The sequence below is a fragment of the Pagrus major genome, chromosome 24, assembly GCF_040436345.1.
Source record: "Pagrus major chromosome 24, Pma_NU_1.0".
Lineage (NCBI taxonomy): Eukaryota > Metazoa > Chordata > Actinopteri > Spariformes > Sparidae > Pagrus > Pagrus major.
In genome coordinates this window covers 4,267,005-4,294,247 of record NC_133238.1, presented here as the reverse complement: position 1 = coordinate 4,294,247, position 27,243 = coordinate 4,267,005, and the positions used below count along the sequence as shown (strand labels likewise).

The following is a 27,243-nucleotide window of genomic DNA, read 5'->3' as shown; positions in this document are numbered from 1 at the left end:
CCAAATCACAACAGAAGTCATTTCAGGTCACTTTTCCTATAGAACAGGTCTGGACCGTGTTCTTTTAATAAATAATGATGTTATTGATCAAATTTAAGCGAGGATATATCATTTCTTTTTCTTCATCGTCGCGCATCTACGCTTCTCCTCCGCTGTACACACAAACAAACACGTGAACACACACCTACAGACAGACACGGAGAGAAGAGGACAACATGTCGCGTCGACACCCACTGCCTGAAAAACAGGCGAAAATATCCACGTTTTTTAAGCGCACTCAAAGTGATTCTGACGAGGCAAACGTTAGCTCTGCTGCTAGTAGTAGCGAGAGTGTCTCTGCCGCTGCTGGTTCAAGCACAGAGCAGAGTACATCCATGGAGCAGAGCAGTAGCCCACCTGCTTCACCCCCTCCCCCCGACAAGCAGCACAAGTCCAGTCACCATAGGTTGACAGGGTTCGACCCAACTTGGCTGTCAGAGAGGAAGTATTCCTCCTGGCTGGACAAAACTGATATTGGTAAGTACGCAAAAAAAGAGAAAAAAATAAAACAGATAGATGGATAAATAAACAAAAGTAGATTAATAGTTGTAAATAGTTGTAAGTAATTGTATCTGTAATTTGTACAAAAAAGAAAGATATTGCAAAAGTAGTTGTAATTGTTGGAGAGAAAAGAGAAAAATATTGTCAAAGAGTGTTCTAAAGTATTGTTATTAAAATGATTCCTGTTTGTTAACTGTCAGCCTGTTTGGCCTGCTGCTCCAGCACCTGCTCAGTATGAGATGACTTTTGTTGAAGAAATGTTAATGAGAAGAGAAAGATCTTCATTGGCTGATTTTTTTCTGCCTAAACAAACTAAATAATCAAACTCTCTGTTTTCATGACTGAATAAACTGGATAAGCAAACTGACTTTAAACAACAACACAGTTTATACTGTTTTACTTTGTTTATATGTGGCGGACCCTGCCACCTTTCTATCTTATTTTCCTCTGAGAACTGCTTGTTTATTCATTTAATTCCTTAAAATGCCCACTTAAGCTATAGAGCTCAAGCATATACACTGTAAAATCTGACAGTGTGATCTTGAAAATTGAAAACTTGAGGAAAGCTATTACCTCAAAATAACAAAGTAAAGTAGACTGATGATTTCAAGTTGTTAAAACTTTTAATAGTCGACCTTACTTGGCAATTCTAAGGTTATCAGTTTCCTGACTATTTTAACGTAAAGGCAACTTTTAAAATGTAAAATGTAGGTGACACGGGCTTCGACAAAAACTCCACAGCCCATGTTTCCTCTTTTCAACCGCTTCCTGTGAACTTTCTTAAATATAAGATAAAAATGGTGACAAAATACTTTGAACATCCTACACATGTAGACTGCCAGGCTGTCGGCGGACCCTGTGGCTAAAAACAAAGTCTGCCCTGCTGCAGCCTAAACCAAGTGGCCCTGGCTGGGTCTATGCTTTTCCAAGGTTTTTAAGCTGCAGTTCACCCTGCAGACACCCAGCCTGTCCTCTCTGCTCAGCCGAGAGACACTCCAGCAGTGAAGTGCAGCTCCAGAGCAGCAGCAGGCTGGGCAGGAGGGGCTGCTATGCTCGACTCAATGTAGAATCAGTCCTTCAGAATTAAAGATATAACATGTAACATTTCAGCATCAAAATGTCTAAAAACGACGAGACACTTCTGTACATGTTGTTCAGTTGTACACTTACAGTACATTACTCCAAACAGTTACAACAATGCTCAAACCCAGAGCAAAACACAATTTTCTCCAAGGTTACGATGTGTTTCATTTGGTCGCCTGTCACTACAGGATTTAACCTTCTGGCAGACTTGGTGAAAATTTCTGCCTGAGTCACGGACATAAATGTTCATCTCCAGTGGAGGTTGTTTAACATGAAGACAACAACTCCCACAATCCCATGCTGCTTATGTCTTTTGTTTTGTTTTGAATGAGAAACCTCTAGTGTCATGAATTACATACTGTGTGTTTAAAGCTATGGTCTACGATGTGAAAGATTGATCATTATTATTAACATTATTTAGATGGTGGTTATGGCCCAATAATACGACCTACACAATGTGAAGAGCAAAAGGAACTAAATAAATCCATTCTCTCTAGCGGCTGCAAAACTGCAAAGAACTTGACCAATAGCAGCCATCCAGTCCGGATGGGAGTTTCCCCTTGCTCAAATTTGCACTCTCTCTCTCGGACCCTCCATCCAATCCCCTCGCTCACTCCCCTGCTCCTGGTCACGCCTTGCCTTGTCCCATGTTATCCCAGTACCAGAGCTAACTTAGCTGTTGATAAATAGTAACTTATTACGTAGCTGTAACGTGTAACGTAGCTGTAACATGCTAATGACGTTACACTAGCTTGGCTGTGGAGCTTAGCTGTGGACATTGTAATGACTTACAAGATTTACATTAGTTTCAACGTGCATTGTAATAACTTTACCTGTGAATCCGACATCATTACTCCGCATTCAAAGCTGGCGCCGTATTTGGTTTCTGCTGGCCGGCTTGTTGCTCATGTTGCTTGTTGCGGGAGGGGGTGTGTCGCGGGAGGCTCCGAGGGGAGGGTGATACGAGCTCGGAGGGGAGGGATTAAGGAGCACAGAGGGGAGGGGTATGTGTGGGGGGGATGCTTTTTTCAAATCTTTCTCAGAACGTAGACCATAGCTTTAACTTTTCCTATCACTCAACACTCTAATAAACAGTTAATCAGTTTCAGTTCCACATGCGCTATTTTCCAGGCTACTGTAGCAGTCCTATTTTCTTTATGGACCTTTAGTGCCCTTATTGGACTGTTTGACTTCGCAGTGGCACTGTGCTGATTTGCTAGTCAGCTAATGCATAAAAGTTTTACAAATTCACAACTTCAATTACCTGCATGCCATTTTTTTCACATGCACACAAAAAGTGATGTGTTAGGGCTAACTCTTGCGTATGCCCTCTGTAAATTGCCCGGATGCTGCACTACCCTTGCAGTTTATCACATTATTAATTAACATTTAGAAAATAAGTTTTTAACATTTATGAATTGATTCTGAATCATAGGAGATAGGAATCAAATTAAAATATGTCTTTTTTTTTTACCAACCACTTACACTGCCATTAGAGTGAAAAGAGTCATTATTAAGTGGAGTATCCCTTTTATTTTGTAATACCCTGATATAATACTGTCACCGCAAAAAAAAAAAAAGCCCTCAAGAAGTTGGTGGGCCTTGAACTTACTATTTTTAAATCAATATTGACTGTGATGCAAGTAGTATCACGAGTAAACCCTGTTACGGGAATCACAGTAGACCAATGTATGCTGGTGTGGATATGTCACTGATGCTATTGTCCCCAAGTGTAAAACTGCTAAAACAGACTGAATGAAGCTGTGTGGAGAGATTCAGATTTTCCAAAGACAGTCAACCTCAGGTGTCCTTCACAGACCAGAGCACTCTGCTGGTCAACACACATGAGCAACACAAACAGCAGCCCTGATGCAGGGCCCTCATACTACAGTCCAGTATCAAGGCTACTCATAGGATTGCTGACAGAGAAGATAAAGAAGATGAAGAATCCTGGGTCTACTAATGTCATCTTGTTGAAAATATTTTAAATTGCTTGCCAAAGAAGCAGTGACCCTGGTGCTATAGTTTATAGAGGCTTTGGAAATTGTAGGCTACTGTCTTAAACTTTGTTATACAATGTTTTGCATTGCTTTCAAAAGATTAACTTTGTTTGTTTCTTGCAGGATCCTGATGACCTTTGTCTTTTCTGGCTCCCTCATTCAAAATGTAGAGACAATGCACAGCTTTTTACTAAGCAAGGATCTGCATTGATTCCTTAAGATGAGTTTACCTACAAAGGATGCAAAACTTGAATGTCTACTGAGAATATTTTCTTAGAATCAGATGCCAAGGAACAAAGAACTTTTATCTCAGATTTACCCTTATAACATCTTTTTACTTTCTCTTTAACATTGCATAGATGACTGTATATTATAATTTTTGTTTTTGAATAGCACTAACAGGTCACTCACCCTCAGATCAGATTAAAACTGGAATCTGTGGAATTGAAATAGTGTAAAATTTCCGTGTTGCAAGTGTCTTACCATTTTACACACATTTTACGTCGAGGCTAATAACTACATATAAAGTGTAAAGACATAGCACCTGGACACTGCAGTACCTGTCTTAAGAAAAAGAGTTACAAAAGTCCTCAAACATGGCCACCACCGCCACCATGGAAGTGGCAGACATCACCATTGTGGCAATCTACTTCATCCTGGTGCTAGTGATCGGCTTCCTTGCCATGTGGAAAGCCAATCGGAGCACAGTGAGTGGCTATTTTCTCGCTGGTCGCTCCATGAACTGGGCGGCTGTAGGAGCCTCTCTGTTCGTCAGCAACATAGGAAGTGAACATTTCATTGGATTAGCTGGATCAGGTGCTGCTGGTGGCTTAAGTGTGGCTGCATGGGAATTAAATGCATTATTATTGCTCCAGTTGTTAGGCTGGATTTTTATTCCTGTGTATATTCAGTCTGGTGTCTACACCATGCCAGAGTACCTGTCCAAGCGGTACGGTGGGAGGCGACTGAAGGTGTATTTTGCTGCGTTGTCTCTCGTCCTGTATATTTTCACCAAGTTGTCCGTGGACCTCTATGCCGGAGCCTTGTTCATTCAGGAGTCCCTTGGTTGGAACCTCTATCTGTCAGTCATCCTCCTCATTGCCATGACGGCTTTGCTGACAGTTACTGGAGGTCTGGTTGCAGTCATCTACACTGATACGGTCCAGGCATTCCTCATGATTACCGGAGCCCTCTGCCTTACAGGCATCAGCCTCTTTAAAGTGGGAGGGCTTGAAGGTCTTTATCTATGTCCTTTGTGTTTTGAAGTTGAACCATTTATACCATGTGATTAATGAACCTGGAATTGGATCTACATATTATACCATATGCTAAACCATGTCCTGCCATGTTTTTTTTAAGGTGTTTGGACCAAGTACATGCAGGCTACTCCAAACATCACTGCCATCTTGCTGTCGTCACCCAACCTGACATATTCTGAATCCTGCCGCCACCACCTAAACCCAAAGCCAGATTCTCTGAAGATACTTCGAGGTCCAAGGGATCCAGACCTGCCTTGGCCCGGTTTCTTACTGGGCCAGACTCCTGCCTCTATCTGGTACTTTTCAAAGTCTTTCATGGAGACTGACCTACTGACTGGTTCAGTTCCATGTAAGCTTTCTTCTTGAGCCAGTGCCAGGCAGGTACAAACCAATGGTGAAAATACATCGATTAGATTGCCATTTTCTGAGGACATCCATGCTCCCTTGAAGAGCATGGGCACTTGGTTTTGGATATTTCATAAGTTTTCTTGTAGGTATACCCTTGAGACAAACACTGCAACTTGTAGAGGCCATTAGCAAGGACTTTCAGTTGTGGTTATTATGTTTGAGATGGTGAAAGAGCTATCACCCATGTAATATCCTGTGTAAATGTATATAATCCATCTGAGACTGTTTCCTTAACAGGAATTGAGCCTTGATTTTTGCAGCTAAGCCACTAGCCTGTTTAATTATATCCCTAATCTAATGATATACCTGATGACTGCCCAAAAAACTAGTCTTTGGACTCATTACAAACAGCACAGGTAATGGGGAAAGAACCACGGTCATTACTATATTGCTACAGTATAAAACTAATCGTTTACTTTAAGTGTCCCCACTATGTGTTCCAGGTACTGGTGTGCAGATCAAGTGATTGTACAGCGGGTTCTGGCAGCGAAGAACATTGCCCATGCCAAAGGTTCTACTCTCATGGCTGGCATTTTGAAAATCCTCCCCATGTTCATCATTGTCATCCCAGGTAGAGCCAACATTTGCTGTTTGATTGACTGATTGTTTGAAAATCCTAACTTTGGCATCATAACATGACTTGTTTATCATCATGATTCTAGGGATGATTTCCAGGATCCTCTTTGCTGATGAGTTGGCGTGTATCAGCCCAGAACACTGCATGGAGGTGTGCAGTTCTGCAGCTGGCTGTAGCAACGTGGCTTACCCACGGCTCGTCATGTCAGTGATGCCCATTGGTCTTCGTGGTCTTATGATGGCTGTTATGATCGCAGCTCTAATGAGTGACTTGGACTCCATCTTCAACTCAGCAAGCACCATATTCACTTTGGATATTTACAAGATGATTCGAAAGCAGGTGTCGTCCAGGGAGCTGGTGATCGTCGGCAGGTTGTTTGTGGTTTTCATGGTAATCATCAGCATTGCCTGGGTGCCAGTCATCATCGAGATGCAGGGAGGCCAGATGTTTTATTACATCCAAGAAGTATCAGATTACCTGACTCCCCCCATAGCTGCTCTCTTCTTGCTTGGCGTCCTGTGGCATCGCTGCAATGAGACAGGTGCTTTTTGGGGTGGGATGGTAGGGTTTACCCTTGGAACATTGCGTCTTGTTTTGGCATTTGTTTACCGCGAGCCTCACTGCAACCAGCCTGATGAGAGGCCATCTTTCATCAAAGATGTTCATTTCATGTATGTTGCTGTTGTCTTGTTTTGGGTGACAGCTTTGGTGGCAGTAGTTGTGAGTCTCTGCACTCCTCCACCCACAAGAGAACAAATCCGATCCACTACTCTGTGGGGGTTAAACAAGAGAAAGAGGCTAGAACACCAAGAAAAAGAGAAAACTAGAGGGGATGGAAAAGCATTGAAGCCTCTAAACCATTCAATCCTAAATGGAAACAGTTTGCTTGGTAGAGATGAGTGTCTAGACCACCCAGACAAGCATAATGACATTGAAGCCAATCATGAAAATGCTCAACCAAGCAATGGTCATGCTATCACCACCAGTGGCATAAAAACCCATGGTCCAAACCAGAATGGTTGCCATTCACCAATTACTGACCTTAAAATAGTACAAGAGGGAGAAGGAGTGAGGGATGGAGAGGAGGAAGAGGAGGGCTGCTTTGGAGGAGGAGGAGGAGTGGACAGTGGGTGGTGTATGAAAGCTTTACTGTGGTTGTGTGGCTTCCAGAATAAGCCATCCAAAGCTCAGGTCATCACAGTCCAGGAACAGGAGAAGGTTATGGATGAGCTTCTCCATGAACCTCCACAAACCAGAATCATCCTGAACATAGGATTGGTGGTTATTAGCTCTGTCGCCATCTTCATCTTTATCTATTTCTCCTTGTAGGCAGAGATTTACTTCAGTTTTCTCTAAACTTTTAATGTAAAAAGAGTATGTTGAAAAGGAAAACAGCTGTTTTCTCTAGAACATATTGTCAAATTATGAACAGTAAAGGGTTCCATTTGTCCTTTTTTTTCTCCCATTTTTGTTCCAAAATTGGATCCAGAACCCTAAAAAGGCTTAGGAACCGGCCCATAAAAATATATATTTTTTTAATAGAACAAAAAAGTACTTTTTGTATATTTTGAAATATATTTTATATACTGTGTGGTGATAACCTGGAGGTGATTTGTTATTTTTTAAGAGAGGGGTTGGCAGGTGACTACCGGCTACAATATGGTATAGAATTGAGCATTTATAGTACAGTTTAGAGGGGGAACGGCGCGTTAAGAAGGGGCAAGGCATCCCCCCTCGCCCAATAACCCTACAAGCAACCTCACTCTTTGAGAAGAGACCTGTAGTGAAGATAGGCTTGAACTACCTTAGGCAGTCTTCTGATCAGTTTCACTGAATCATACGTTCTGAAGAATTAAATTAAGTATTCCTTCTTTATAGGGGAAACGTCTCAACAGTCCACAGAACCCTGCAGCGGTATGGCACCCAAAACTGGCTTTATGGTGTTGATTAATTACATACATGTTCCCCCCACAAAGCCCTTCATGCTGTGGTTAAACAACTCCTTGACCTATATTAATAATCAATACAGGAGCTCAGGAGGTAGACCGACATTAATTAGAGTGTTGTGGTTTGATCCCCAGCTGCAGCTTCAAAGTGTTCTTGGGCAAGATACTGAACCCCAAGTAGCTCCTTATGGCTGCTCAATCGATGTGAGTGTGTGAATGGCTGAGCATTGAAATATCATGGGGTGCTTTAGTTTGCGCTGTAATGCTCCTGATGAGCAGGATGGCACCTTGCATGGAAGCCTCTACCATCAGTGTTTGAATGTGTATGTGAAAGGGTGAATGTGACAAGTGTTGTTAAGCACTTTGAGTGGTCTGTAGACCCTGGATTACAGCTTCAGACTGACTAGCAATGGATCCACTCAAGTACTACTCAAGTAGTAGCTCCTAGCTAAGTACCCAGGAGCTCTGGTAATGGTCCAGTACTTTGCATACTGGAAACTGGCAGCCTGTGATGCTTTATACCAACTAACAACTGGTATGGTTTAAGTCTACATTACTTCTTCATGTCGCCCAGGATTTGTTTTGTTTTTCTTTTACATTTTAGACACCACATTTGAATTTAAGCAATATTTTTACTCAAGATACAATAAGTATAACTTTATTACTACTGTGTGTACATGCTCATAGTGCTATACATCTATACAACACCATTGTGCTAACAGAATACTGTCGCTTTACAACACTGTATTGGTGGAGTTTTCAGGAGAATGGACCATTACTTCATTTTAGCTATTTTTTTTTTTTTTGTGCAAAAACAAACAGTAGTATTTTGCCTTTAGCCTACACAACAAAAAAAATGATGTTGCCTAGTCCTTCATGCTGACACCTTAGCATAGAGTTTCAGTATGATTTTCTCATTGAAAAATGTCAGTTGTAAACTTATGAGCTGGATAATACTCTTCACATCAATATCCAAGTGGTAATTATGAACAAGAATTTAGTATTTTCCAAAATCTGATATACTAGGATGAATATACAGTATAAATAGTATCCAAGGACATTGATTTACTTCTGTTTTGGTAATGCACACCCAGGTGTTGGGATCAGGTGTTAACACCACAGATCTATCAGGTGTTGGCATCAGGTGTTGGCACCATGGATCTATCAGGTATTAGCATTAGTGTTAGCACCAAGGATCTATGAAGTGTAGTACCATGGATCTATCAGGTGTTAGCATTAGGTGTTAGCACCACAGATCTATCAGGTGTTAGCACCACGGATCCATCAAGTGTTAGCACCATGAATCTATTAAATGTTAGCACTGTGGATCTAAATGGTGTTAGCACCATGGATCTAATAAATGTTAGCACTGTGGATCTAAACAGTGTTAGCAACATGGATCTAATAAATGTTAGCACTGTGGATCGAAATAGTGTTAGCAACATGGATCTATTAAATGTTAGCACTGTGGATCTAAATAGTTTTAACAACATGGATCTATTAGTAGACCTGGATGATGGTGTATGCTCCATGTAAGCAATTCTCATTTGACTGAATCTGTGCCATCTTTGGATCTGGTATCTAGTTATATTATTTCAAACCCTCTATTTAGACCAATGAGGTGTCCCTCATTTACAATGATGTGGAATTACAGATCTATGGTTAGCACAGATAGCGTACAGATATTTTTTGTTTAAATCATAATGCTCATTCAGCTGTGACATATGTTATCCTTTTTTGTACAGCTATGAAAATATATTCTTGCCCTGATGGGGTTTTCATTGTATTGATTAATTAAATTTTACCATGACTGTGTCTTATTGTTTTGCTGGACTGTTATATTTTGTTTTGTCTTCTCAGTCTTTTACTTTGGATAGTCATTTTCAACACATCAGAGAGTGTGATACCTTGTTCTTATAACACATGCACATTAAACATGTGTGCTAATGCCTAAACAAACATATGTTCTAAGATACACACAAGAGCATGTTGGACAAACAAGCTTTTGTCACGTTTCTTTTTCCACACTTAACAAACTCAAGGTTGTCTTTGACTCAGATGGTGTTCAGTTTTATTAACGTAATAGCGAATTATGGTGTGAATTTGTACAGACTGACATTAAGCCTGATATCAGATGTACAGGGGAGGAGGGGATCTTTCTTTGTCTCTAGATTGGTCTAGTAAAATATAATGACACTATTGTGATGTTTTAACACTGTGTAAAAAAATGTAAGCTTAGAACCCATTCCATGCAAGAGGAACTGATGTAGTCAAGCCAAATACAGTAACTTGGTATATCCCTGATATGTCTGAATGTGGCTATCGTGAGGATTTTCTCAGGAGTAAAGAGAGGTGCTGGTTCTGAGTTGTCTTCACACATCTGACACTGTTGTTTTACACAATAAAAATAAGAATGAAAATACCATGATCAGTGTCTCTTCATTTGATGTCCATCTAACCTGATATCTTGCTCACTGCTGAGCACTCTAAGAGGTTTTATAATTTCACTGGAATAATACAGATTACCTGAATTAAAGTTTGATTGGCTGTAAAGTGCTTGTACAGGTTAATTGCTTGTTACAAAAAGAAATGGTTTAAGAAGTATTTAGATCTTTTGCTTAAGTAAAGGTAGTGATGCCACATGAAAAAAACACTCGGTAACATATTTAAAAAAGCCCTGAATTCAAAGATTTTTATCAGTAAAAAAAAGGACAAAAGTACTCGAATCAAAATATGCCTAAAGTTACAACAGCAAAAATATACATCATTCAGAATGGCCCGTTTCAGAGTCATTTATATTATATTACTGGATTATAGTAAGTGATGTATTAATGTGTTCTTCACTTCAAAGGTGCAATTTGTACGAATTTTAGTTTTAAAGATTCAAAACATTGACTAAAAATATCTACAGAATGTGAAGAAATCACAGTTTTTCCGTTTATGGGCAATTCCCCACTGGGTCTTCACATTCCGGGCCTGAAAACCCCCTCTTCCCTGAGCTCCAGATCTCTTGTGCCAGCAGTGTAAACAACAGCAACACTCAATAGTCTTCCCTTCTCCATAAGAGAATGCCCCACATACCCTGCTTTTAAAGGAAAACTAAAACAGTGGCTGAAATCAAATCAAAAGTGCAACTAGTTGGACTTGTGAACACTACTTTTTATTGTTATATCCTGTCTTGGTCCGGTATCCTTCCTTCTGCATAAAATATTGTGTTGTATGTGTTGTCTTTTCTATTTGTATTTTATCTATTTATTTGTAGTCTCTTCTTTTTGTATCTCTTCTATTTATTTACTAGGGACTACGGATGCAAATTAGCAGCCTTGCTATAATCCGGCATGTTTACAACGGTATTTAATATTGATGTTCATTAATGTGCATTGTCCCTATCCAAAAATAAAGCATTAAAAAAAAAAAAAAACCTTTAATCTATAATAATAATTCATGATTTGTTAGATGATTTATATTTTGTATTGATGTAATTAATAAGCTAGTAACTAAAGCTATTGAATTCATGTAGCAGATTTCAAAGGCATAATATTTGCCTCTTCAATGTAGTGGAGTAAAAGTAAAAAGTAACATGAAATGGAACTACAAGTACCCTTTATACTCTACAGTGCTACAGTACTTGAGTAAATGTACCACCACTGACAAAAAGTAACTTTGAATTTGAATTTCAGTTTGAAGATGTCATGACATTATGTTCTTGCTGACTGCTCTCCCTCTGACTGCAGCACATCCGTTATCAGAGCCGGACTTGATACCAGGCGACACTCACAAGTCATCTCTTCAGGGTAATGAAAATAACAAACCAAACTGGTTGGTCTGGTCCACTGAAAGGCCTCCAACAAGATATGTACATAAGGGCTATTGAATGTTAACAGTGCAGTCTTCAAAAACCAAACATTATACCTCGTAGGCCTTCTCTGAACTGATGTGCCCGACAGAGAAGGAACAAAAGTGCACTGAGTTCTTGTTTATTACCTTGTTATGTTTTTTGTTGGTTGGTTTGTTAGCAGGGTGGGTCTCGACCCAGAATAGACACCATCAACTTTTGGTGCAGATCAGAATTTTTACTCACCGTCCTCATTTAAAGTCCCTGTGAATCCACAGCATAAAAAGGCATATATGTTTACTGTAAAAACGGTCTGGTAGGGAGGGACTTGTCAAGGATATTCATTTATAGTAGCCAAAAGCATTAGTGCTGATTATGAATTACACCTCCTACCATTTAGCCACATACCAAAGTAGTCAGGTTTAACTCCTGGCAATCTGGGCCTAATGTAGCTAATAGAACCGCTTACGCTAGCTGCCATACAATGTGACCACAGATGTCATCTAAAATGGTTAAAAAATATTTTTTTATTTTAGCTCAACTTTTAATCAACCTGTTATCTTTCCTTAACACAGTGGAGATTATGATTCCATCTGTATTGTTTTGTGGTCCTAGTGGTTGGTTGTTGCAGATCTGGTGAGCTTAAATTATGGTTACGATTGAGTGCCAATCTAGTTTATTATAATGACAGCTAGTATTATTAAGAAGGCCGTCCATCAGGTGGTCTATCCCTTCCCAACAAGATTACCACTAACATAATTCCTTCTATTAAACCTATACTAAATCACACACTCTTTGTTCCCAACTGAAATATCTCAACAGCAATTGGATTGATGCCACAAACTTCTGTACAAACATACATGTTCTCCAGAGGATGAATCCACATCTTTTTCTCCAGCACCTCCAGAAAGCTAACCTTTTCACTTATTTCACTTCATTGGTGTATCTTTAATATTGTACAATTGATAGTTCCGAATACGAGTGACTGTTACTAATTTAGATGGAGTACACACTTTTTAAGAGATGATCAAATCAAGAAAATGGGTCAGATCATTGTTTGCCTCGTTAAGCCCCAGTCATTCATCTTGTTTGTGCTTGTCTGAGTGGACAACCGCCTGACCGTTCTCCTGCAGGGTGTCACAGTTTGTAGCCTCTGACAGTGCTTGGGAATGAAGACCCTGCTGAGCTCTCTGACTGCTGTGTGAAAAGCTGGTGGAAAAACAGAGATATTGTTTGGGAATTTTTCATCTCTCAACACCAAAACCAGCGATACTGGATTTTTGATGTCCATGAGCAGCAGCCATGGCAGCCTGCAGAGGAATGTGAACAGCTGTTGAGATAAAAGATGCAAATTTTCTGAGAACATGTACACACCCACTTTCTTGACTGCAGCTGTGACAGTTATCCAGAGCTTCTCTAACACCACTTTCACACTGGACAAAAACCCACAAACATCTGGCTTTGTACTTTAATGTGAAGGTGTATAATCAGCATTCACTCCCACTTTAAATCAGCTTCAGCTTTGATCGGCTGTGATGAAAACAAACACGCTAACACATGAACATCCTAACATATGCCCCTTATCAGGCGCGATGCTATGACATGTATTGAAGTAAAGGCTTTTGTCTTGATTATATTTTTCCATTAATTTCCTCTTTGAGAAAAGCTTTAGTACAATGCAGTAAGTAAAGTAAAAGTCTTGATTTAGAGCAGGTGACCTGAAGCAAAGACATAGCCTGAACCAGCAGGTCATGGTATGTGAATAAGATTTCACTCACAGTGAGGTATGTGACTCATATTTAATTAAAAGGCACCACATCAAGGAAGTGTTCCCGTTCTCGTACTCGTTCAGTTATGATGACATTAACAACGTCCTCTGCTGCAGTGGAAAGTTACAGACTGAAAGTGGAAAATTACTCGGTAGACTCATCTCAACAAGCTCCCTGACATGAATAACAAGAATTCGTTTTTTTTCTTTGGTGTCTTCAAGATCATGATCCTTCAATAAAGGCTGGTACACAGTTAAACTGATATCAGGAAATGTCACTTTGATTCATAGTATACTGATAATGATCAAACAAGGCTGGAAACTATCAAACTGAATACAGGTGCAAAGGCCGTCAAAGCAGTTTTTGCCTGTGCTGAAATGAGTAATAGTTTAATAATAGTAACCAAATGAGAAATACGCTAATAAAGGTCAAATACTTTGAATGTGTGATGTGTGGAGATATGTACATTGTAGCTTAAATGTCTGTTGGAAGGATGTACTCAGTAGTTTTGACAAATTATTTGAATCTAAAACACACTCAAAAAAGTTTTGATAACCACTCTTCATGCAGACTGGCTATAGTTCTAAGTACAGATTTAAACAATATGCCGACATCATTAATAACATTAATAAGATGAATTCAATAATTCAAACATGTGGTATTTACTGATGTATTTAATGTTGTAGAACAAAACATGAAAATGTCTTCAGCCTGTGGTAACCACAGACCTTATTTCAGGTATCTAACCCTAAACCCATTCAACAAATCAAGAGACTTTGAGACGAGAGAACCTGGTGTGCAACAGTACTAACTTATTTCCAGGTTTCACAACTCATTACTACTGCACTCTATTACCTATTAACTAAAGCTTAATACAAGGACCTCAATATAAAACGTTTTATTCTAGAGTTTAACTGTGACAATCCACAATGGAGAATGCTATCGTATTAGCTGTGATGCACTATTCCATCATCTGTAACCTGCACTGTTCAGTGAGAATCAATTATCATGAGCATTTTTTTATTATTATCCATTTTAAATTTCTGGTGTGACCAGAAACTGCTCCTCATCAGCAGTTTATATTCAGTTTGACCAAGCCACTGAATACACATCCTTTGTGTTTGTGTGGGGGTTTGAGGGAGAGAGGGTGAAATTAGCGACTCAGTGTGAACTGACCATTAACCATAGAAATCACTGTGTGTGTGTATGTGTGTGTGTGTGTGTACGCATCTGTGTGTGTTTATGTGGATCAGTTTAAAACCTATGTATGTGCTCCCTGGTAGGTGTGTGGTGTATGACTTTGTGGGTCATAGTTTAAAACCTCCAACATGTTTGGAATTTGGAATTTTGGTAGATTCTCACCCCCAGCCAACATGGCATGCCAGTTGTTGACACCAAACCTCAAAACTACAAATGTTGCTTGTGTTGTACTGCATCAAGGAAAACTGTGTAAATGCAAGAGTCAGAGTGAGAGCAGTGAGTTCCATGTCAGTGCAGCTACCTAACAGATTAAAAAAGAGATCGAAGTAACAGAGGCTGAGACACTAGCCGTTTTTATACTGGACAGCAAGCCGCCAATGGTTGTCCTTTTTGCGGCTAGGTCTGCGCATTTAGACAGACCGCGGCATATTGGGGGTCTGTTTTGGTCCACCAATATGACGCACTTTTTGCCGCCTCCATTGCTATGTAAATCCAAGGCGTCAATGTGCCGGCAATTGCGTGACATGGGCGGAGGTGTCGAAGACGTGCACTGTTGTGCGACCCGCAGCCAGGAGTTTTAAAAGCAGGAAACAGCTGATCACAGCAGTCAGTTCATCACTTCATCCGTGGACGTCAAGATGAGCAACTGGAAAGCTGCTGAGATCCGGGAGATACTAACCATCACAGCCGAGAGAATCATTAAAAACCAGATCACGGGGACTGTGAAAGATGGCATCTTGTACGAAAAGGATGCCGAGGAGCTTAGCCGATGTGGCTTTCGCCGGGAGAAGAAGCAGCCCAACTTCGTGCTTCACGTCACGTCACATGTTTACGCCTACCCCGTGCCGGCTTTTTTGAAAAGGAGGAATATTACGCCTCCGTTTCACAAAGACAAGGCTGCAAATTGCAGCCTTTACCTGGCCACAAATGTGGCGCATTTTCTAACTAAAAGGGGCTACTCTGACTTTTACTATTCCCATAATGCATCCAGAAGCACTGAATGCCAGCCTCATTGAAGCCAAGATGTTTCAGAACTTCACATCCCCAGTTTGTAACACAGGCTTTCTAGTATAAATTGCTTGAGTTGCTGTCTAAGCTGAGATAACCCTAAACATATTGTCCATTATCAATAGTGTTGTAATGCAGGAGATGGGTGGTGACATCTGAAACCAGTGCACACATCTTTGGTTTATGTCACATTCGATTTTTCACCAATTTAAAAAAATACTTCAAAACAGCACCATAAGAAATTTAGCATTAGAGTTGAAAGGACTTGTCATGTCAGAAACCCAGCTGTGTCCTCGTTTGACATAGGTATGCACACATCATAAGACAGCCTTTAAACATGTATATACCTGCTGTTGAACACTGCAAGTTACAAGGTAATTTTTTTCATCATTATATAACACAGGATAACAAAATGGAAATTCTTAAAATCCTCATCTTTTGAATCTGCATCAGGGTGTATGTAAACAGCATTGGTTTGATGGTGATAATGTGGTCAGCATATTCATATTAAAAGTTAGACATCAGGTAAACACTGTCCCTCAACTTTGACCGTGTGTGAGCAGCGAGCATGAATGTTATATGCACAGCGTCCACCTCTCCTCGTCCAGCTGTAGATCTGCTCATCACTGGCTCTCTTAACTGACATACTCTGCAAGAATTCTGACCACACCTCTCCAGGTCCAGAGGCAGCACGGGCTTTGATGGATCTTCACCAGGGCACTTGCAGGTATCTGATTGTGCCACTGAGTTCTGTACTTTGGCAGCTGACAGTGGCTGGAACACTGCGGTTATCTGCTCGACTCCTTCTACGATGGACTCTCTGATCCATAAAAGACCATCTGGTTTCCACTTAACATCCCTCTGACCATGATGCCTTACTGCCCTCGCCATAAAGATTGATAATCAACTGAGAGAACAGGAGAAGGGGAGACGAGCAGTGGTGCCTCCCAACCAGAGGGGGCACTCCACCATGCAGCCATCCCCCTGCTTCTTCCTCAGAGGCCTCCTCCAACTCAGAGGAGCCAATGGAGTTGGCTCTTTCAGACGAGTGGCAACCTATGTCAAAATATGTCGGTAAAGCAACCAGAGTGGAAACTGTCATTACTTATTCCCATCACTAGGGGGGAGCCTTACTCCAAACCTCCTCACAGTCACTGACAGCCTGAGGCCCTGACATGAACAGGGAGTTCCTGTTCACAAACTGCACTATGCTGGGCTGTAGATAGCTGTGAACAGTGGTGGGAGAAATGTTCCCATATTTTATTTTACTAAAGTAAAGGTATTATAGTGTTATCAGCAACATTTACTCAAAGTATTAAAAGTAAAAGTACTCATTGTGCAGTAAAATGTTCCCTGTCAGTGTTATATATATACACACATGTATGTAACATGTATGTATATATACATATGTGTACATATATATGTATAAATGTATACTCAAAGTATTGAGTATACACATACATATACATATACATATGTATATATATATATATACATATATACATATATATACTGTACATGTATATATAAATTATATATTAAGTTAGCTTTAGAGGAATTTAAAGGAACAACTCATCCATCAGTTTATCAGAAATCAAATTCAGGTTTTCAATGGACAAGAAAGAGATGAAAACATTTAAATTTGAAAAGTAACTAGTTACTACAGCTGTCAGACAAATGTAGTCGAGTAAAAGAATAATATTTGCCTCTGAGCTGCAGTTAAGTAGAAGCATAAAGTTAACCATAAATAGATTTGTATTTGTAAAATTGGCATTTTGTGTGATTTGGCACCCCCCACAGTTTCTGAGTGGAACACCACTGTGGTAAATACAAATCCCAGGTGTGTTACAGTTTGTCAGACATAATGTAGGTGCTAACTACAAACAAAACTTGTGACATTATAACAATGTGATGTGTTGAAAACAGCATACCGTTCAATTTACCAATTTGTTTTTGCTTGTTTATTTGTCTAGTCTTATCTTGTCTTGCTATCCACATTGCTTACACTCTTTTGTCTTTTTTTGTTAGTGTTGTTCGTATCATGTCTCTCACTTGTCTTGTGTTGCATCACTTAATAAAAAAAGAAAACTTGTATGTTGAAGTAAACACGTATGTAATGCTGTGATCCTACCCTCTCAATGAAGTGACAGAGACACCATTCACCCTGTTACAAGACACTGTACCATCAACATGACTCTGAAGCTGTTAGTTTAAAGAGGTCATATAATACTTTTTGGGGTTTTGCCTTTACTTTATTGTGTTATGTAGCATTTTTGTGCATGTAAAAGGTCTGCAAAGTGAAAAAGCCCAAAGTCCACGCCAAAGGGAGTTACTCTCTCTTACAGAAAACACTGCTCCTGCACTGCCTGAAACACCTGGTTTGGAGTCAAGCCTTTACTTCCATAACTTATGTGCATCACTATGAAACAGGCTTCATATAAAAATATATATATTTGTATATTTATTATAAGATATATACACTCCAGTCAGTCAGAAGACACAGTTGCTACTGCTGCAGCAGCATTATTTTAGATCACACCACCTAGCTTAGCATGAACCACACTACTCTGCCTCTGATTGGCTACATCCTGCCCATTAAAGGAATAGTTCACTCTACGTCATTATCGACTCACCCTCATGCTGATGAGAAGTCCGGTGTAGTTTCTTATTCCTCAAAATGCAGCTGGAGACCCGGGGGGGTACCCTCCTGCAGCAAAAATCCATATAACGGGCCCCTATTATACTAGTATGGCCAAATAAAAGTATTAACCTGAAAATTTGCATAATATGACCTCTTTAAAGTAAAAAAAAATACATAATTTTGCTTTGAAGAACTATTTTACTGCCACTACAAATATTTTTGTAACTGGTGCTACATGAGCAGAAACAACAGAGAAAAATGTCTGTGCTATTCTCTTTGGCTCAAAAAGTATAAAAACCTACAACAACCAGAATGCACTGAACAATAAACACTCCTGCTGAAGGGTGACACACTGCTATTTAGACAGTGCTTGGTTTTCGCTCATCATCTGTTTGAAAGAGAAAACAACATGGCAACCAGCTGGTAACAAACAATATGGTGTTACATCCAAACAGTAACTAAAATAAGTTTGTGAAAACATTTTAGGAGAGAAATAGACATGGAACAGGGTGGTGGTTCATAGTTGATCAGCACTGCCTTGTTTTATAGTTTGATCAGCGTTTTTTCAGCCTCTGTTTTCACAGAAGAGAAACAAAATTGTGTTCTGGTTCACAAACTTGATACTTTATTTTATATTTGCCCAAATAAGATGAAGAGTGAGTTAGAAACAACAACAACACATGAGCAATAAAGGGCCAGTGTGGTCACCAGACCACAGGCACTAGTTTGGTGTTGGGGCAATTAGGTGTTATTGTATGAAGCATATAGTAACACCTAATTGCCCCAACACCAAAACACATACAAACAGGGCAAGACAAAAGGCTATGGTGCACTGAATTACCACCACCATGTGTCAAGAAGGGGGAAAGGCACATTCAACCAGGCAACCAGTGACACCAGGATGCGACTGTCTCAGTGTCTTTTATGACAAATTAAAGCGGCTCTGTGTAACTTGTGTGTTGTGCTGGAAGCTTAGTTTATGTTAGCAGACTCCATTTCTAAACCAACGTTAGCTACTGTTGCTCTCAGAAGCTCTGAGACAAGGCACTCGAGAAACGTGCATAATGTCACATCCTTCGGACTGTCGCACAAAATCTGACCTGAGTCCTTCACAAAGAAATCCAGAGTCCAGCAGCATTAAACAAATTCAACACATCATCCACAGCTTGTAGAGACAACAGAGAGAGACAAGGAAGGTCTCATTTTTCACGTCACCTTACAATCTGTTCACGTATGGCCAATAAAATAGTGATAAATACACATAGATTAGCAACAAATTGTTGCATAGAGCACATAGAGCCCCTTAAAGCAAAACATTATTAATAACATTACTCAAAATGTGTACACTTATTACAAATGACCAGTACAACCAAAACCACAATAGAACAGAAGGCAACAAATAAAAGCAGGAGTGACAAGTTAAAATACAAATCAGAGGCTAAACAAACACAACAATGATGCTGGAAAGACAACCTGCAGACTCATCACTGAAGGCCCGAAATGGGAATACCAGAGCAAATGGGATAATATAAACATTTGTATGCTTTCAGGTGCACAGTGTGGCAAGTGTTCAAAGCTGTAGTAAAGAGTGCCAGTGAAAGCATCAATGAAAACCTCAAAGGGCCAACTGCTCTTGTCGACCTTTACTAGAGGTATGTTTAGCTCACTGCATATTGCAAGCCCCTGTAACCCTGTAAGTGCTCACGCTGAGGCGTGTGGTCTGACCAGTGCTTGGAGGTAGATGGGTGCAGCACCATGGTCTTGAATCGGATGCGGGTCGCAACAGGAAGCCAGTGGAGGTCACGGAGGAGGGGGGTCACATGGGAGAAGTTGGGTAGATTGAAAACGAGTCCAGCAAAGACCGAGTTGCAGTAGTCCAGGTGGGAGATAACCAGCGTTTGGACCAGGAGTTGCTTTGCGTCCTTTGTGAGGAAAGACCAGATCCTGCAAATGTTGTAGAGGGCAAGTCTGCAGGATAGTCTGTCGCCGAGGATTACGCCCAGGTTCCTCGCAGTTGATGAAGGCGATACTGTGACATTCTTGACAGTGACTGACAGGTCCATGTGAGGGCAGTCTTTCCCCGGGATGAAGAGGAGTTCAGTTTTACTTTAATGTGTGGCGAGGGTGGAAGGGGTCCCTGACGATGTTCAGTGCCCTGGTCCTGCAGCAGCTTAGGAAGAGTTCTTGGACCCTCTCAGCTCCTCTAACTATTCTCTGCAGGGCTTTTTTGTCTGACATACTGCAGCTGGAGTACCATGTTGAGATACAATATGTCAGAACTAGAGATGAGATTTATGGCTCTTTGAGGGGAGCCGGATCTTGGTGAGCCATTCCTTTCAAAGAGCCGTTCAAAAAACTGGCTCATTTGACTGATTTTTATATTTATTAAGTTTTAAGAAGCCAGCCTGGTGGTAATTAATTTTATCTTGGAAATAATCACTGGGAGGTTGATGGGGTGAGATTTGGAACAAAATAATACAAAATTAGATATCCCACCAATATCTGAGTTTGAATTATTCTGAAATATTGATTATAACCTCATTTGACATGTGTGGACTAGATTTTAAAGTCTGATCTGGGTTCATTGTAAGTATTCCACAAGGTTGTGCCATATCACTCTGCTTTGACAGTGGCATCACTATTGCCTGAGTCAGTTGGCTCTCTTCTCACTAGGGTTGTACCGATCCGATCACGTGACTCGGAAATCGGGGCCGATCACGCCACTGAAGACTCGATCGGGACTCGGACGTTACGACCCGATCAGAGATCGGTTTTATATATATTTATTTAGTCATTATTTGTATTAGATTGTTGATATATGGGCTATTGGTGATTCAAAATAAAAAAAATAAAATGAGTATTTACTACCACCGTTTACGACATGCGCATGCGCAGAAGACCAGCACGCCAGTTTGTTTTGAAGCGGAGTGGCGAGTTGTGGCGCACCATGTCTGCTGTGTGGAAGTATTTTAAAGTGAGTGACGAGAACGATGCAGTTGCAAACTGTCAGATATGTAAATTTGGGATATCGAGGGGTGGTAAAATATAATAAAAAATAAGGGACACCTTGGATAGTTTTCTTCGATCTTTTTAATTTTTTAAATGTATTATAAGAGTATCGGATCGGGACTCGGTATCGGCAGATACTCAAAAATCAAAGGACTCGGACTCGTATCGGGGGCAAAAAACCCTGATCGGAGCATCCCTACTTCTCACCTCTGCCACTTTCACTGTTGGATGTTGTGTTTTCAAGTGTCTATGCAAATTATTTGTTGAACCGGACTTAAAAGAAATATTTTTCTGACAAATATTGCATTGGGGAGAGAGGCTTGTTTCAGCTTCCTCAGGAAGTACAGTCTCTGCTGGGCCCGTTTTGTGATCCCTGAGGTGTTCTTATTCCAGCTTAGGTCCTGCAAGATCTGCACTCCGAGGAACTTGATGTTCTCCACTCTCTCCACTGTGCGGCCACTGATGCTGAGAGGAGCATGCTCAGGCTGAGACCTCCGGAAGTCGATAATCATCTCCTTCGTTTTGTCCACATTGAGCACCAGATTATTTTCTCTGCACCAACCCTCTAGCTGCTTAACTTCTTCTCTGTATATTGATTCCTCATTTCTATGAATGAGTCCCACCACTGTGGTGTCATCCGCAAACTTGATGATCTGGTTCTGATCTTGATGATCAAGTGTCTCATTAGCGTTAGCTTTAGCATTTGCACTAGGAGCTATGTAAACAACGGCTACGATCACTATGGTGAAATCCCTCGGCAGATAGAATGGCTGGCATTCCACGATGAGGAACTTTGCCAGCTGAGAGCAGTGTTTAGTGGCTAACGTGGCGTTTACACACCAGTCTTTGTTGACATAGATCAGGGGTGGGCAAACTTTTTGGCTCAGGGGCCACATTGACTTTTAAAATTTGACAGACGGGCTGGGCCAGCACCAGATGCATACATATCAAACATAAACATATAAAAGGCATTACAGTGTTAATACTTACATTCACTTTTAGTGGGTGTGATGATAATTTTGTGCTTCATCTAGAGGTATGTCAATTGAAGTTTTACACAGCCCTATTCAAAGTATCTGTTCAACGTGAACTGTGACCTGTAACCTTGTTCTATGATCTTGTATTATGATTAGTTTTATGTTGTTTTATGACCCATGTAAGGTACTGAGTAATCAATGAAGGTAAACACTCTTTCTCTGCAGGACGGCATAAATTAAATTAACACACCGAGAGAGAGGGAGAGAGAGAGAGAGAGAGAAATACCAAGTAACTAACCTGCATGTTGCTCTGTGAATGCGCCTCTTGTACAAGATTAAACCCTTGTTTGAACTTTGAGCTGACTCCGATCTCCTTCCTCCAGTTCTAAATTAACGCAGAACTATTTTAACAGTGGAAACAGTGTTGTTGATCACCCTTTTTTGCCAGTGCATCGAAGTCTGGTGTTAGTTTTGTTGTGGCAATTCTCAGAACAGATCTGAGGTGTTCATCACTCAACTGGGATCTGTGCTTTGTTGGTGTTCATCACACTAAAAGTCTGTTTACACACATACGTAGAGCCAAACAACACCAGAATCCTCTGTGCCATCTTCTGGATGTTTGGAAATTTGGCTGCGCTTAATGAAGCATAAAACTCATCCAGTTTAAGAGAGTTGAACTTCTCCTTTAAGACAGTGTCACATTGGAGATCAATCAGTTCCAAATGCAACTCCTGTGGTGCCGTTTCAGGGTCTTGTGTGAAGGGACATGACACCAGCTGAAGGGACTTGTCAATTTTTCCAAAATCGGAGAACCGATGGCAGAATTCTCCATGCAGGTCTTCCAGTGATTTCCTGTATTTTTTTACATGTCGAGGGGCCTCACGTCAGCTCATTCATGTGTGTCAGTATGTCCAAAGCAAAAGCTAAATCACAAAGCTAATCTGTGTCACTCAGGAAAATTGTCAGCTTTCTCAAGTAGCTCCAAAAATGAGATAATCTCCTGTTTGAGCTCCCACACTCGTTGAAATACTTTCCCCCAACTTAACCAGCAGACATCAGAGTGGTAAAGCAAGTCCTGGTGATCAGTGTCAGTTTCTTCAAGAAACTTAATAAACTGACGATGCTGAAGTGACTTCAGCATCGTCAGTTTATTAAGTTTCTCCCCTCACTCTATTCGAGTGAGGGGACTTCAGTGAAGTCCCCTCACTCGAATAGAGTTAACGTGTTTTACAACTGGCTTCACAACGTGGTCAAGCTGCAATACGAATTTACACAGTGCTTCCTGGTGGATTATGCAGTGTAGGAAAATTACCTCCTGCTCAGGGTTGTCCTCTTTCACCCTCTCCTGGATTCTTTTGAGCAGCCCAACATTTTTTCCAGTCAGATTTGGTGATCCATCTGTGGTAACGTTGGCGAGCATACTCCAAGGTAGCTTGTGCCTCTTGATGACCCCCGACACGGTGTCATACAAGTCCTCTCCATGCGTTTTCCCCTTTAGGGATTCCATGGCCAAAAACTCCTCCATTATCTCAAAATTGTCATTAATCCCTCAGATAAAAAAATTAAAAGCTGAGCGGTGTCCTGTATGTCATTACTTTTGTCCTGTGTCAAGGAATATAATGTTAATGACTCCACTTTTTTGTTTAGCTTGCTAACTAAGTCTTCGTCAATTAGCTCAACATGCCGAGTCACTGTCCTGCGTGATAAGCTAATTTTTTCAAATTTGTTCTTGCTCTCAGGACACAAGATACCTGCTGTCTCTACCATGCACTCTTTGAGAAACTCCCCTTCGGAGAAAGGCTGAATGCCAGCAAATAACTTGCCTTCATGCTTGATTCTTGGATGGCAGTTTGTCGGATAAAGGTGTTTTGCTGAGCCTGCAAACTAGCTGCCAACCTCTGAGTGGTAGCCGTCCGTTCTTGCGTTGACTGGTTGTTAGTGTAATTAGCATGCTTGGTGGAAAAGTGACGGCTGATGTTGTATTCCTTTAAAACTGCAACGGTTTCTTGGCAAATAAGACATACAGCCTTTGACCGGACTTCAGTGAAAAAGTGTTTAGTTGTCCATTCCTTATTAAACACTCGGCACTCACTGTCGACTTTTCTTGTCTTTGGCCCACTCATTGTTGCAGATGGGTTCAGAGCAGTAGCAGAGTAATAACAGAGAGTAGCCCGGGCTCTGCAAAATCAAGTCAATAGGCTCGTTCGAGATTAACTGCGCCTCGCCTGGAAGGTGGACGAGACTAGGTGGCAGCAGCAGGGGACGGTGACAAAAAGCTGCAGTCAAGTCGAACAGTTTCCAGCCGCCGTCAAAGAATATACAGGAAGTCACAGAAATATTTACATCCTGTTAGATCCATCTGTAGGCTACCTGTAGTTTGCAGAACACGTTTGGATAGCTATGGCTGAAGAAATTATGCATGCACTGTCATTTATAAATCATACCATCCCTAAATTTAAGAAATTGAACCACTGAATTAACAGTCCAAACGTTCTCAAAGCTACATATATAGGCTACACATGGGGGGGGCAAGCAGCAAAGGTTTCTTATAATCTTTATTTATTGATGTATTTATATTTGTGATTATATACAGTATATATGTGGGATATGTGTGTATCTGGCATTGTATTCTATCCTTTGTTCTTTTTGTCTGCCTTGTAAAGCACTGATTGCTCGTTTTGATAAGTGTTATATATATAACCATAATTGTTATTATTATTAACCACACAAAATGTTTGTTAACAGATTAAACCTTCATTGCACAGCATGAGATTCATGTAATCTAGCATTACATATAACAATTACACAGAAAATTAGGATTTTCGACAAAACGTAGTGTTTGTAGTCCTAACTAAGAGCCAATCAGCTCTTTGATCAGGCAACAGCCAGGCGTTTCCCATAATGCCCTGAGGTCTTGCAGTCAATGGAGAGCAACTGCGGCGCCTGGCTCTAAAAACTGCGGCCGCCTTGATCTCGTGAGGTTATCATTGCCGGTGCGTGCATGACGTCAGAGCAAGTCAGGATCGAGTCGGACACAAATTTAACCGGCATGCATTGTGCGGTGGTCGCCGGTGATCAATTCTGCACAGGCCTGGCTCGTCTGGAATGAGCCTATTGTATCACTGCGCCTAATGCGCCACCTGGTGGAACACCAGGCATTACAGGACAAGGTCAAATGAATGCAGTCATAATTATGATATGATTTGATTTGGGTAATTCTGTACCAATCTTCGATGGATTAAAGGATTAAAAGGACCAACGGGCCGGATGTGAGCCCTGATATAGATGCACAGACCCTCCCCTCTACTTTTACCAGAGGTAGCTGCATCTCTGTCTGCATGGAAAGCCGTTATCATAAGTTCCCGTGGTGGCATAATATGTCCAAATCACAACCAAGCGTCATAGTTTTAGCAGCCTGCGTTACCCTGATTTTTAGTGAAGTCTCTCGGCTGTAAATTTTGCAGACTGAACATCTGGGATAGGTCGGACACCCAAAACTTTCACTTTCGCTGATCCCTAGAGGGGCCGCTGCATCCATGTGCGTTGCCGACATAGCAAGCAGATCAGGTATGATGTGAACCAGGTTAGAGCAGAGTCAGCGATGCCAAGTTCGGCCAGAATGGAGAGGAGGATTTGGTGATTGACTGTGTCAAACGCAGAGGATAAGTCGAGGAGAATGAGGACTGATGAGTGGGACGAGGCTCTGGCAGGGACTCAGTCACTGCGAGGAGGGTTGTCTCAGTGGAGTGGGCAGTCGTGAACTGACTGATTAGGGTCAAGGAGGTCGTTTTGTGAAAGGTATGAGGACAGTGCATGTTCCAGGGTTTTAGAGAGGAATGAAAGAAGAGATACAGGTCTGTAGTTGTGGATGTCAGCTGAGTCTAGGGTAGGTTTCTTTAGGAGTGGCTTTACTGTAGCTGTCTTGAAAGGAGCTGGAATAAGGCCTGAAGTGAGGGAGGAGTTGATCAGGGTGGTGAGGAAAGGCAAGATATTGTGTGAGATGTTTTGGAGAGGAGGAAAACAGGTCGAGGGAACAGGTGGTGGCATGGTTAGACGTCACTAGTGTGTGAACATCTTCAGAGGAGAGAGGACTGAAGCAGGTAAGGCTGTCATAGGTGAGGGTTGGGGGAGGTGCTTTCTGGAAGGGCATAGCAGTAAATGAGGAGCTGATGTCTTTTACTTTCTTGGTAAATTAAGTTTCAAAGTCATCAGCAGTGAGGGAGGAAGGAGGGGGAGGGGTGAGGAGGAAAGAGAACATGGAGAATAGTTTCCTGGGGTTGGAGGCAGAGGAGTTGATCTTTGACAGGTAGCAGATTTGGCTGCTGAAACAGTTGATGTGAAGTCAGAGAGGAGGTGGTGGTAGTGAACAAGGTCATCAGGATGATGTGATTTTTTCCATTTTCTCTCTGCTGCTCGTAACACCGATCTATTGGTTCGCAGAGATTCAGACAGCCGGGGGGGGGGGGGGGGGTGATCATGCTGATCTGGAGGTGAGGGGACAGAGAGCGTTTAATGAGGAGGAGAGGGAGGATAACAGAGTGGAGGAGGCTTCCTCGGTGGACATAAGAGAGAATTGTTCTGTTGTTCTGTTCCATCTCATCATAGAAATCACAGAGAGGACCAGGAGGGTGATAGATCACCACAATGTTGAGCTTGAAAGGAAGGGTGACAGAGACAGCGTGGAATTCAAGTGCACATCTGGGTAGGTGGTCCAGGGGAAGGACCTGGTAGGACCACGTGGGTGAGATGAGGAGTCCAGTTCCTCCTCCTTGACCTGTTTGTCTCGGGGAGTGTGAGAATGAGTAGGCAGTTGAGAGGGCAGCTGGAGTGGCACTGTTTTTCTGGAGTGATCCAGGGCCAGGAAGTGGAGAGTCTGCAGGGGGGCATAGGCTGAAATGGTGTCCACCTTCTTGACTGCAGACTGGCATTGCCATAGCTCCCCTAGTACTTCAAATTCAGTACCAGTGGAGAATGTTGGGTAACAGAGATTC

The 27,243-nt window shown here is 41.3% G+C and overlaps 1 protein-coding gene across 1 annotated transcript; it reads left to right on the top strand.

The window, feature by feature from the left end:
* Positions 1–4,216: 4,216 nt before the first annotated feature.
* Positions 4,217–7,196, top strand: LOC140992145 (sodium/myo-inositol cotransporter-like). The gene is made up of 4 exons (XM_073462409.1): positions 4,217–4,859; positions 4,983–5,178; positions 5,734–5,861; positions 5,953–7,196. The coding sequence occupies exons 1-4, from the start codon at positions 4,220–4,222 to the stop codon at positions 7,194–7,196; spliced, it is 2,208 nt and encodes a 735-aa protein (XP_073318510.1). The 5' UTR covers positions 4,217–4,219.
* The last annotated feature ends 20,047 nt before the right edge of the window (positions 7,197–27,243 follow it).

Bases quoted from the DNA above. Each gene is read 5' to 3' on its own strand.
- LOC140992145 (XM_073462409.1), top strand. From the start codon at position 4,220: ATGGCCACCACCGCCACCATGGAAGTGGCAGACATCACCATTGTGGCA. The intron at 4,860-4,982 runs GTCTTTATCTAT...GTTTTTTTTAAG, and splicing joins TAAAGTGGGAGGGCTTGAAG to GTGTTTGGACCAAGTACATG. The intron at 5,179-5,733 runs GTACTTTTCAAA...TATGTGTTCCAG, and splicing joins CAGACTCCTGCCTCTATCTG to GTACTGGTGTGCAGATCAAG.